The 13,087-nt window shown below is 49.7% G+C and overlaps 1 protein-coding gene across 1 annotated transcript; it reads left to right on the forward strand.

Moving 5' to 3' along the window:
• The first annotated feature begins 2,600 nt into the window (after positions 1-2,600).
• Positions 2,601-9,398, forward strand: GHRL (ghrelin and obestatin prepropeptide). The gene is made up of 6 exons (XM_025922232.2): positions 2,601-2,644; positions 4,197-4,525; positions 4,958-5,079; positions 5,319-5,435; positions 8,349-8,457; positions 9,241-9,398. The coding sequence occupies exons 3-6, from the start codon at positions 4,972-4,974 to the stop codon at positions 9,258-9,260; spliced, it is 354 nt and encodes a 117-aa protein (XP_025778017.1). The 5' UTR covers positions 2,601-2,644; positions 4,197-4,525; positions 4,958-4,971; the 3' UTR covers positions 9,261-9,398.
• The last annotated feature ends 3,689 nt before the right edge of the window (positions 9,399-13,087 follow it).

Raw genomic sequence — 13,087 nt, forward strand, 5'->3', positions numbered from 1 at the left:
CAATGACTAATGAATGGATAATGTGGTGTATACACACACACACACACACACACACACACACACACACACACACACACACACTGGAATGTTACTCAGCCATAAAAAAGGATGAAATCTTGTCATCTGCAACAACATGAATGGAGGAGCTCAACAGTATAATGCTAAGTGAAATAGAGAAAGACAAATACCTTATGATTTCACTCATATATGGAACTTAACAAAACAAACAAGCAAAATGGGGAAAAACAAAAGCCAACAAAGAAACAGACTCTTAACTACAGAGAACTGATGGTTACCAGAGGAGGGGTGGGTGGGGAGATGGGTGAAATAGGGGATGGGGATTAAGGAGGACATTTGTCATGATAAGCACTAGATGTTGTATGGAAGTGCTGAATCACTACACTGTACACCTGAAACTAATATTACTCTATACGTTGACTAACTGGGATTTAAATAAAAATTTAGGGGCGCCTGGGAGGCTCAGTTGGTTAAGTATCCTACTCCTGATTTCGGCTCAGGTCATAATCTCACAGTTCATGAGATCGAGCCCTGCGTGGGGCTCTGCACTGCACAGGACATGGAGCCTGCTTGGGGTTCTCTCTCCCTGTCTCTTGCTCTGCCCCTCCCCTACTCACACATTACCCCCCCCCCCCTCAAAATGTATAACCATTTAAAGTAAATAAATTTTTTTAAAAAATATAAACTCTGGGGCCCCACTTCAGATCAGAATCAGGTATAAAAATACCCAGTGTCCTTATAAGCTCCGCCACGAATCCAGTGCAGCCCAGCACAGGCCTGCACCCAGAAACTGAGATTAGACAGCCTTGAAGTCCTCATCCTGAGATCCCATGGCTCTTAGTGGTCCCTAGACTATGGCTTTGCTACCAGCAACACACGGAGAACGGATTCAACACAGGGTGTAGATGGGAGTTCTCTCTGGGGTTTTGAGGGGCCAGTGTACACTAAGGAAGAAACAGGGAAAGGGAAAGGAAGTTATTCCTGGAGGTGGTAGAGTGAAGGGAAGCAGGCCGGTGCCAGATAGACCCTTGCAGGATTAGAGACCAGGGCATATTTTAAGGCTGAGAGCAGAAGCTGTTGGGGAGGAAGATTGAAAGTAGGAGAAACTAACTCTTGGGGCCCCAGCACCATGACGGCAGGACAACGGGAAGCCTCGGTTGGAAAGACCTGGCTCAGACAGCTGGAGGCATGGAAGAGAGCATGGCTAAGTTTGTGGGAGTTGCAAGAATGATACTCATGATTACCTAGAATGGTGCTGTCCAGTACAGCAGCCACAAGCCACATGCAGCTACTAAGCACTGGAAATAAGGCCAGTGTGAGCAGAGATGTACTGGAAAAAGTTTAAGGTGCACTGAATTTTGAAGATTTCGTAAAAAGAAAACCAGTGTCTGGTATCTCATTAAGCATTTTGTAGATTGATTACACATCAAACTGATATTTTAGATTTATTAGATTAAAGAAAATATATTAAGTTGATTTCACTGGGTTTTACATTTCCTAATGAAATTTAAAATACTTATGAGGCTCTTGAGGCTGGCATGGTATTTCTATTGAACAATGCCAACCTAAAAGTATGGAAACCAAGACAAAAAAGAAATCCCACCAGAAAAAAATGTCTATCTATAACCCCATCACCAAAAAATAAAAACCTCTTTCTACAACCCCAAAATCTGCCTCATTCAGACAAGAGGTTTGGCCAAACTGATGAAAAAAGTGCTACACAAGCCAACTAAATTGTCAGTAGAAATGAAAGTGTAGTAGAAAGTGTATAATTTGTTCTCAGACACCATTTACATACAGCAGTTAATTCAGAGATGATGAGTGCTTCCCATCCATTCATTAAGGCAGGCCCGCAAGGCCCCACAATGGGAAAGAAATCACCAGCCAGCAAGCAATCCACAAGAAGCATGTGCAATGAGCACCCGCTAAGTTCTGGGAAAGACACAGGACAGGGAGGGGCCAAACTGGCCTTGAGATGATCCGTACTTGAAAGGAATGAGGAAGAAAATGAGCCTCGGGAAAGTCAGTCCTTTCCCTGAGTCACACTGTCTTCCTCCAGACTCCCCTTGGCTCCAATGTGTATACATTCCTCACCGCATGCCTGTCTCCGCTTCCATGACTATGAGTGGGCAGCGAGGAAAGTTCTGGGTGTCCCCTGGCTCCTTCAACAGTTCTGACATCCATCAGATGTTCCTCCCTCCCCCTACCAGCCTCGACTCTGTGGTATGTGGTTAGGGTCATTCCCGACACACTGGCCATCTCTCTGTCCCCCAAAGATAACAGAGCGAGCAGGGTGTTTGCTGGCCGGTAGCCTTATCTAGGATCAACACTGGCAGCTCCTGCATCCGGATTAGGCAGAGGCTTCATGTCTCAGCAGGTGCCTGGTCACCATAGTTGGGTCTGTGAGGGCTTCTGTTTGGCTTTCCTTTCGGGAAAGGGGCTCTGAAAAAGCTGCAAATCTTCTCCAAGAACTCCGGATTTGTCCACACCCAGGAGCCAAGAGATCTAAGCTCAGGTGGCTGACAAGGGGGAAGGCCTCCTGGAAACATGCTCACATTCTGCTGGGGCTAAAGGAGGGATTCCAGCCCTTATGGCAATCTGGCAATGAGAGGTTTTCCACGAAAAGGTACTTAGTCCCCCACCTTCTACTAAGGGGCTTAGTCCAGACCCTCCCATGCCTCCACTGTCCCTAGAGACTCTACAAGGGTCCAGTGCCCCCTTTAAGTCAGGTGGCCAGTCATTTGATGATCAGCCTTCTATTGCCTTGATAGCCTAACTGCATCCCCTGCCCCAATCCCACCCCTCTCACAGCAAGCAGATTTTTCTGGAATCCCAGGTTTGCTGTGCAATCAGGATGGTCTATCAGGGAAGACACTGACCTAGCAGCCAGGAACCTGGGAAGCCAGCATCTGCCACTGAAGGCTGTGTGGCTTTGAGGGGACTGGGGCCTTTTTGGTGTTCAGGGTTCCTTCCAGTGAAATCAAAGCTCAGCCTCCCAGCTCTTCAAGGTCTTCCCAACTCTTGTATTCTACAATCCTGTCACTCCTCTGTTCAAGAACCTTCCGGGGCCTCCCTCCTGCAGAAAACGCCCAAATTCCTTGAGCTAGCAAGGCCTTCAAGGCTGTGTATAACCTGACCCAGAACCATCTTCTAGGCCTCTCCTGATGACACCCTCCCCCCCGCCCACGGACACCCTCATCCAAGGCAGCCAACTTTCTAATCTTTACCCCAAACGCTCTACATACACCCAGGCCTTCTGTTCACCTTTGCTCACACCGGGTGATGCCCTCCCTTCCATTTTCACCTTCTGCCTCTTTCAAGGAGCCCTTCCTGATCTCCCAGCTCTGAGCCCCTGAGCCCCAGCACGAAGAGAGTTCCTGCTCAGAAATGCTACAATTTCTGTGGAGGCAACTCATTTAGCCCTTAGGAGTCACTGCCTGGGCATCCAATTAGATGAAGCTCTCCAAACAGGGAAGGATTCCCCTGTGATGTTAATTAACTCCTCATCCAAGAATGTGTGACCACAGCATACACTTGCAAATCCCACTGGCCGGAACAGAAGGGGCAGTCATGTGCATGACACCTCAGAAGATTTTCACATCCATCACCTCATGTCATCCTCAAAGCCACTCTGAGGAGCGGCTCTGACACAAGGCAGATTACTAGTCATCTGCCCGGGGCCCATCACCCTGGGAGTAGTCACCTGTGCCAGCACTGGTCATGTCATCCTCAAAGCCACTCTGAGGAGCGGCTCTGACACAAGGCAGATTACTAGTCATCTGCCCGGGGCCCATCACCCTGGGAGTAGTCACCTGTGCCAGCACTGGGCCATAGCTCTTCTCCCTCGAGGGCCAGTCTGTTCCTTCTCAGAACCTGGCTAGGGGAAGGGAGACAAGGCAAGACGTCAGGAAACACCAAGGCAAACCGACGCATTCTGGAAACGATCCCCACGCCGCCTCCTCTGAAAGGACGGTCAGGAGCCTGTGTCACCGTCCCTCCCAGCAGACTCCTCATTCTATCATGGCACTTCCCTGCTTGGGGAAGCGTGAAACTTTCCGGAGTCAGGATCCCCATGAGCTCCAGAGGTTTGTGGAAGCCAAAGCAGCATCAGTCACAGAAAATAACATGTTGGGGCTGGAAAAACTCTTAAAAATCTGGTAACCATCACCTCATTCTAGCCAGGAAGAAGAGGAATTTCAGAAGGGGAGTATGCAGAGCAGCAGAGAACAGCAAAGCTGACCTGGACCCCTGAGCCGCCTCCCCCCTCCCACCTGAACCAGAGTTGGGACCACTTGGTGACAGCTGGAGCAGGTGCCAACGCAGCAATCTCTCCGAGCATGTGACCTCCACTGCTGATTTCTACCCAGAGGACACGAGCATATGAGTTCCCAAAGAATGTAAAGCAGCCACAGGAAGTTAGGAAGGGGTTGCTAGTTTAAAACAAACACAGGGCTTCCTACATAAGGACCAGACAGCTACCGGGCACCACTTCCACCAGGAACCCCAGGTAGGTACTCTCTCTCTACTCTTCGTGTGTGGGTTTATGGGTTTAATTTACTGTGACTGCTGGCCATTCACGGGCCCAACTGAACAAAGGGGAGGCTGCACAACGTGGGGCGGCTGGAGCCCCCCAAGCCCCTGTATCCCCTGGGGACCCTGCTGGCCCAGCTTCATGATCCTTCATTAAGAAATTCAGCACAAGCTCCCTGGGGCCCAGGACAAACATGGGGAGTCTCACTGCTCAACAGCCTGGGAATAGAGGGCACACATCCTTTAATTCGCTTCTACCTGGCAGCAGTGAACAGAGGGAGCCCCTCTCTCAGGGGTAGGAAGAGCTTCTCTACTCTGCAGTGACATCCCAGGGCCAAGTCCCCTCACCAGATCTGGGGCACAGGGAGACAGGGGAGGACCCACTGCCTGGACACCATCTGTCCTCCAGGCCCACCTGACACCATGCCCTCCCCGGGGACCGTGTGCAGCCTGCTGCTCTTCAGCGTGCTGTGGGCAGACTTGGCCATGGCAGGCTCCAGCTTCCTGAGCCCCGAACACCAGAAAGTACAGGTAAGATGTCTCCCCACAAAGCCCCACATTCGAATTGGGGTATCTCATCCCAGCCTTGCCATGTAGCTGCCAGCTGTGTGACCTGGGCAGTGGCTCAAACTCTCTGGGCTTCAGCTATCTCCAAGAGCACAAAGGAGGAATCTGGGTCTGACCATAGGTTCACACCTCACTCTGCTTCCAGAAGTATACTGGGGAGAGGGAGAGGGTTGGGGCCCTAAAAAGAGAATACCTCTTTCCAGCAGAGAAAGGAATCCAAGAAGCCACCAGCCAAACTGCAGCCCCGAGCTCTAGAAGGCTTGATCCACCCAGAAGACACAAGTCAAGTGGAAGGGGCAGAGGATGAACTAGAAATCCGGGTTGGTTCCTCTGCAGTTTTATGCTTTTGTGGCAGTGGACGGGAGGAGGGAGGAGGAGGGCAGGCTATGAACAGGGATCCACCTACCGACTACTTAAGAAATGTAAAATAGCACAAAACAGTTGACCCTGAACTGGCTCCAGGTCTTTTCCCATCAGGAGGCAGATGTCTAAGAGAAAGGACTTTGCTACAACAAAACGGGACAGGACCGGAGCCATGAGCAGAACAGCAGGGGTGCTAGCTGACACCAGATGATTTCAAAGGGGGCCAGCACGCATGTTGCCAAGACAGACAGCCAGCGAGAGTCGGCTGGTCATGGACTGAAGGCATTTCCCCACAGAAAACTCGTGGCCTCTGGGCCTCTCCAGCCTTTCTTGGCCAGCCCATCTCTGGTGGCCCCTCACCAACCCCCGTCTGTAGACAACGACAGGATCGGTGGGGCTTATCGAGGCTCCGACAAATCCTGCCCGAGGTGAGGAGCAAGCTTCGAAATAAAGAGAACATGAGGACAGAGAGGGAGTAAAGGGATTTTGTAGGGGTTCTCCATGCAACTTTCCTGAAAGGCTGGCTGTGGTTAAGGCGATGGTTCTGACAAGCATTCGGATGACAGACGCCTCCATGCAGTGGAACCAGAATTCCCCTGGGGGAGTCCTTAATTATCGCACTGCTTGTGTCTATTGACCGGGATCTCATCTGCAAACTGTCTTTCCCTTATCGCACACCATTTAATCTCTACAACAACCTGTGAGGTAAGTAGGGCTGACATTATTGCCCTTGTGGTAGAGACGAGGAAAAGAAGTTCAGACAGGTGAGCACACGTGCCTGACACACCACAGCCAGTGTGTGGCAGAGGCGGGACCTGCAGTCACGGCTGACTCCAGCTCCCAAGCCCCCCTTCCCCTCACTGGTCTGGCAAACGGAGCATGCACAGTGGCCCAAGAACGCCCTTCCCCGGTCTCTTCTGGCCCGAGAAGCTGGAGTGTGTCCTGCCTTGGCCTCCCTCCCTCCCGCCAGCTTCTTCTAGCAAAAAAGGATGAGCTCCCAACCCCTGCTCTCAAACCCTCAGCAGAACCAAGGGGTGCTCTCAGGTGCCTCCTCCACACCACATGTGAGAGCCCCATTCGATTCCTACAAATCCTCAAACTGGGGAATTTCCTGGTGAGACCAGCAGCCCCTGTGACTGACACTCACCCCAGTCGGGCTAATGCTCAGTTTGCCCAGACAGGGAAGAGGTTTCAGTGGCTTGATGACTCAAGGCAGAGATGGGATGACCAGAAGTTTCCAGTTCCCACAAAGGCTGGCCTTGGAAGAGGTGGACTGTGCTGCCTCAACTAGAACCTGAAATCTGGAGCTGACAGAGGTGGGGAGGCCTGCATCCCTGGCTGCAGGGCTCTGGACCTACTGCCTGAGCCCCTCCTGCACTGGGGCTCCACCTGTCCCATCCCGGGCCCCCACCGTCCCCCAGACACGTTCCTCCCGGAATCGACTTTCAGAGTCGTAAGACTTTTGAGACCAAGTCCTGTCCTTTCCCCCGGCGCCCCCCATCCCTGACAGAACTCATGAGGCACTGAGGCCAAATGGACCTTTTCAAGTCATCAGAAGCAAACCTCCCCATTAGCAGTTGCCATGTGGCCGCCCAGTTCCGGGTGCCCTGCCAGCCAGCAGGCCCCCAGACCCATGCTCATGTGGTTCCCAAGAAGTCTGTTCAGGTCACCTGTCAGCCACAGGATGGAAGAGAAAGAAATAATTGCCCATGGGAGAGAACAGACGGGCCAAAGTTTCCTAAAATATCAATCATGTCCTTCCCCATTCTCACCACCTTCACAGTGGAGACAAGGAAGGTCAGTTTTTTCAACAAGCAGCTATTTGTTTTTCTCACAACCTCTTGGAGCACGTCTGCTCATGTGTGAAATGAGAATGACGGCAGTACCTGCTGGCAGAGAGGCCCGGAGGACTGCACCCGGCGCGGAGGCAAGGCCTTGGGCCAGCCTGGCGAAGACAAGGGGGCTCCACGCTGGGTGTCACTGCAGCCCTGGACCGGACAAGGCTCCAGGGCAGGTGGCAGAAGGACCAATGACCAAAGGCTCCCTCCCACCACCAGGATCCCCTCAGTGACTTGTTCAGACATCTCGGTGACCAGCATGCAGGTTGCCAGGTACCAAGGCAGCTACTAGAGGAACAGAGATAACGATACAGTCTGCTCTTAAGTAGGGGAATCCATGATGTGGCTGCAAACAGAGCTCTTCCCCATTTACCCAAAGCTGAGCTTCAATAAATCATTTGCTAGAGTGCTGACAGAGCTGGGAAAATAGGGTGCTCCCCTGCAGAAGGGAAGAGACAGAGGCACAAAAAGAAGGGGGCACTTGGCTCAGAGCATCTTTCCAGGCAAAGGTCAGCTTCTTGTCTAACTTCCCATGGAACAAGGAAAGACCTGTGCCCAGGAGAGGAAGAATGGCTGGGAGAGAAGGTGGGGGCAGATGAGGGGCAGAGACCACCACCCGGGCTACTGCTAGGACACTGGCAAGACCCACTGTCCTCCCGGTCTCCCTACTGGAGTCTGAAATTCTACCACTGGCAACCTCAAACTTAGGTCTTCCAAAATTACAAGGGGGAGTGGGAGCAATCTCGGGAACCCCATAGCTTTTATGAGCAACCTCACTAGAGGTAAGCAAAGAGTACAAGGTAAGTCTCCTGAAGATGGCAGGGGCGGGAAGAACAGGCCTAAGAAGGTGAGTAATCTGGCTGAGCAGCCTCTCACTGGCACCTGCTGGGCCCGCACACCCTCCTCCCTCCCTGTCCCTGTGATGAGACCCGGAGAGCCCAGGAAATCCTTTGGGAGGCCTGTGTGTTTGGGGCAGAGGTGGGAGGGTGTGACCTCTGACACTTCCTGGGTCTTCCCCACCCCTCCTCCTAGTTCAACGCCCCTTTTGATGTTGGAATCAAGCTGTCAGGGGCTCAGTACCACCAGCATGGCCAGGCACTGGGGAAGTTTCTTCAGGACGTCCTTTGGGAAGAGGCCGAGGGTAAGTCATTGCCCCAGTCAGGTCACTTCAGTCTCCATGGAGTCCCAAATGGAGCTCAGCCTATGGGTGACACAAGAGAAGTTTTCTTCCCCTACCACTGCCTCGCAAAGAGCTTCTAATTCTTCCTTCCCAAATGTCTGCAGGAGAGCAGACTGGGCTGGGATTTCCAAATGGCTCAGAAGAGAGGTGAACACAGTCTTTGTATTTCAAGAGCACGCTCGCTATGTTCCAAGAACTAGCACACTAACTTTGGGGCCCAGGGAACCCCAATATCCTAACCATAAAATGCAGCTAACACTCAACTGTGAGTGCATAACCTTTATTATATAACTTCACCTCGTGAACAAAAGGAATTAGTGCTATCATCAAAATAGGCTCTTCTGCAGCCAGTGAAGCAAAGATTTCTTGCTTTTGTTCTGAATCCCTTCTTGGCTTATAAAAACAAACCATTCATTTGTTCCTGGTCACGGGGGCCAACACCTGCCTTTGGAAGCACATTACAACCTGCAAAGCACTTCCCTAACTAACACGGTGTCACCCTGTACCCCCACCAACCACATGAGGTAGGCAGGGAGCATGGCACTTACCTGGGGGGTGCAGAGAAGGAAACCGAGGCTTGGCTTTTAGGTGACAAGATCAACTCACACAGTCCACACGCCAAGGCCAATGCCTCCTCCCCGCATTACAACACACTACCTCCGACATCGCCATTGTGGAAGAAAAGCCATCTATGATGGCACTGGCAGGACAGTGGACACTGAATTTTGACCTTTTCCTTTTCAGAGGTCCTGGCAGATGAGTGATCATCCACTAGAACGACCCACTTGCTCTCCTCCCAACCTGACAGCGCCCACCTGGCTTTTAAACTGTTTCTGCAACAACACCCAGTTCTGAGTGGTACTAGCTTAAGAAGTGAATAAACATTCATGCTGTATGCCGAACGTTCAAAATGGAAATTTATTTCACCAGAGGAAAACTTCACATTTCATTGAAAAAAAAATTTTTTTTTCATCTATGGTCAGTACAAAGAGCAAGGAGAGATAGGTAGTAAGGCAGGTGTACATACTTAGGAAACCAAGAGAGGGAGGGGAGGGAGAAAGGGAGGGAACAGAAGACAGACTGTTTTTTTTAAAATACCACAGCTTCCTGAGCACAGTGAAGTTACAATGAGAGCTATTTAGCAATCAGCAAGGATGGGGGACCAGGAAACTTCAGGTGACATTATCAGAGCCAACATCCACTGAAGTGACATCCAAGATCAGAACAGGATCCTGGGAATGTGAAGGCATGAGTATGAAGTTATACATAATTGGGGTGGTTACAACGGCTACTAGCCACTGCTAGACAGGGCTGAAATAACCATTTCTCCTTCCTCCCTGTCCTCTCCCAAAAAGACACGGCAAAGCAGATGCCACCTCATGTAGGCCAGGCTGGGCACTGCCTCGGGGTACTTCACTGATACCAGGCAGGTGTTCCTAAACACTTTCAATTCCAGCTCACAGCTGAATTGAGACTTGATCCTTAAGTTCCACAACTTAGTTCCACCAAAGATACCAGCCTTCTCGGGAGGAATGTCAGTTATCAGTGATTTAAACTTCCACGTAAAACGTGTGAACTGTCTTTGAAGAGCTGGTGATGACAGATGATGGGTGAATCACTAAGGAGAGAAAAAGGTAAAGAACAAGGAGGCTCCAAATATAAGCCCTGCCAATACCTATTAGAAACATGTAGGCCGACCCTCTGCACAGAGTTGGGGTAACATGCAGAGCCCAGAAAAGCCTTTATCAGGGTGCTGGAGGAGCCACGTATCTTCTCGAGTAAAACTATCATCGCCTGGCACTGAAGGCACAGCCCCACTGGCACTAACCACTGATCACACTTGGCAGGCACACTGAAATCCAACTGCCACCCTCAGCAACGAACACCACGTGCACCCTGGAACATCACCATCATCTGAGAACCTCTTAGAAATGCAGAATCTTGACCCAACTGTACCAGGATCTGTATTTTAACAAGATCCTTGGGCTAATAAACAGCTTATTTAAAGGGGCTGAGAGACAACTGGATCCTATTCAATTCAGGCAGGACAGCACACAGTAGAACCAGATCACCCACCCAGCACAAACTGGTGTCGATTCTCATATAAAATCTCATATAAAACTTCTGAAAATTCACACCTGGCCAGGTGATATCCTCAACAGAACTGAGAAAACATCATGCTCACTTACCTCCTCCCATTTCTCTAGCCCCAGGCTTGCCGTCATGTCCATCCCTTATGCCTACCACACACACATACTTGCGTCTCCCAGAGGTCTAGACGCTGACTATATGACTACATGGGCACTTTGCACACCAAATCCTTGCTTCTGAAAGCATCTACCTCTAAACCTCAGTAGTAAGATTGAAAAGCATTATTCACCATATAAAGAAGTTAAGGTACTGGTGAACACAGTGGGAGAAGAGAGGGAAGAGGGAGAAAGGCAGTAGAAATGCAGGGAAATGACCTTCCTCAGCCTCCAGATGGCCACCCCCTAGGCACTGATGTAGAGACTAGCACACTATCCTGGAGATTAGCCACATCCTTAAGCTCTATAATTTAGTAGGGGTGCAACTCTGATCATCACTAACCAGGCCCACGGCCCTTTTTTTCTTCTTCCTAGAAGTGAGTCACTTACATATAACACCCAGTGTCCTCCTTAATGCCCATCACCCCTTTAGCTCTCCCCCCCCCCCCACCCCACACCCCACCAACAACCCTCAGTTTGTTCTCTGTACTTGGCAGTCTCTTACAGTTTGTTTCCCTGTTTTTATATTATTTTTGCTTCCCTTCCCTTATGTTCATGTTTCGTATCTTAAATTCCACATGAGCAAAATCATGGGATATTTGTCTTTTTCTGACTTAATTTTGCTTAGCATAATACACTCTAGTTCTATCCATGTTGTTGGGAATAGCAAGATTTCATTCTTTTTCATCACTGAGTAATATTCCATTAAATATATATACCACAGGGGCGCCTGGGTGGCGCAGTCGGTTAAGCGTCCGACTTCAGCCAGGTCACGATCTTGCGGTCCGTGAGTTCGAGCCCCGCATCAGGCTCTGGGCGGATGGCTCGGAGCCTGGAGCCTGTTTCCGATTCTGTGTCTCCCTCTCTCTCTGCCCCTCCCCCGTTCATGCTCTGTCTCTCTCTGTCCCAAAAATAAATAAAAAGTTGAAAAAAAAAATTTAAATATATATACCACATCTTTATCCATTCATCTGTCAATGGACATTTGGGTTCTTTCCATACTTTGGCTATTGTCGACAGTGCTGCTATAAACATTGGGGTGTACGTACCCCTTCGAATCAGCATTTTGGTATCCTTTGGATAAATAGTGCAATTGCTGGGTTGTAGGATAGTTCTGTTTTTAATTTTTTGAGGAACCTCCATACTTTTTCCAGAGTGGCTGCACCAGTTTGCATTCCCACCAGCAGTGTAAAAGGGTTCCCCTTTCTCCACATTCTCACCAACATCCGTTATTGCTTGAGTTGTTCATGTTAGCCATTCTGACAGCTGTAAGGTGGTATCTCATTGTGCTTTTGATTTGTATTTCCCTGATGAGTGATGTTGAGCATCTTCTCATGTGTCTGTTAGCCATCTGGATGTCTTCTTTGGAAAAGTGTCTATTCATGTCTTCTGCCTACTTTGTCACTGGATTATTTGGTTTTTTGGGGGTGTTGAGTTTGATAAGGTCTTTATAGATTTTGGATACTAATCCTTTATCTAATACGTCATTTGCAAGTATCTTCTCCCCTTCCGTCGGCTGCCTTTTAGTTTTGCTGACTGTTTTCTTCACTGTCAGCCCTCTTCTCAATAGCCAGAGGAGGATCCAAGGCTCACACATGGTCAAAGTGGTCTAGGAAGGCAGCTGGCAACCCAAGAAGCATGCATGGATTGAGCTCAAGGCAGCATGGGTGTCAGGCCATGAGGGGAATACGGTCACCTGATGCTTCCAAAACAAAAACAAGGGCTTACTCCTCTTGCAAAGGACTCACAAGCACTCTCCCACTTACCTAGGTGATTTGTGGAAGAAACACATGCTGGGGGGTACGGGAGTGGACATTACAGAGGACACTTGTTGGATGAGCACTGGGTGTTATGCTGAAGTGATGAATTACGGGAATCTACTCCTGAAGCCAAGACCACACTGTATGTTAGCTAACTTGAGAATAAAAAAAAATAAATTGAGTGAATGACAAAAAGAAAAGAAAAAGAAAAGAAATAGATGCTGAGCACCCACTGTGGAACAAGTACTCTCACTCCTGGGCCAGGGAGCATGATGTGATGCAAAGCTAGGACCTTCAGCCTGACCCAAATTTGAATCCCAGAGGTATGATCCAGACCAAGACAATGAATTTCTCAGGCTCATCGCATGTAAAACACCTATTTCCCTGGGTCACTATCAAGACTGAACATAGTATCCCCCACACGGACACCAGGCACATAGCAGGCATTCATTTATTCAAACCATCACCATTTACTGCATGCCTGCTGTTTACCAGGCATTGTTCTATGAACTTACATGTACTCAACGTAGTCGCAGTTAACTTGCACAAGCCCACTTAAGAGGGAGAAAACAGAAGTTCAGAGAA

This window comes from Puma concolor, chromosome A2, assembly GCF_028749965.1.
Source record: "Puma concolor isolate L17-30 chromosome A2, mPumCon1.1.hap2, whole genome shotgun sequence".
NCBI classification, from domain to species: Eukaryota; Metazoa; Chordata; class Mammalia; order Carnivora; family Felidae; genus Puma; species Puma concolor.

Excerpts from the sequence above, each read along its gene's own strand:
- GHRL (XM_025922232.2), top strand. The coding sequence starts at position 4,972 with ATGCCCTCCCCGGGGACCGTGTGCAGCCTGCTGCTCTTCAGCGTGCTG. Across the intron at positions 5,436-8,348 it reads AGGATGAACTAGAAATCCGG|TTCAACGCCCCTTTTGATGT; the intron begins GTTGGTTCCTCT and ends CCCTCCTCCTAG. Across the intron at positions 8,458-9,240 it reads CCTTTGGGAAGAGGCCGAGG|AGGTCCTGGCAGATGAGTGA; the intron begins GTAAGTCATTGC and ends TTTCCTTTTCAG.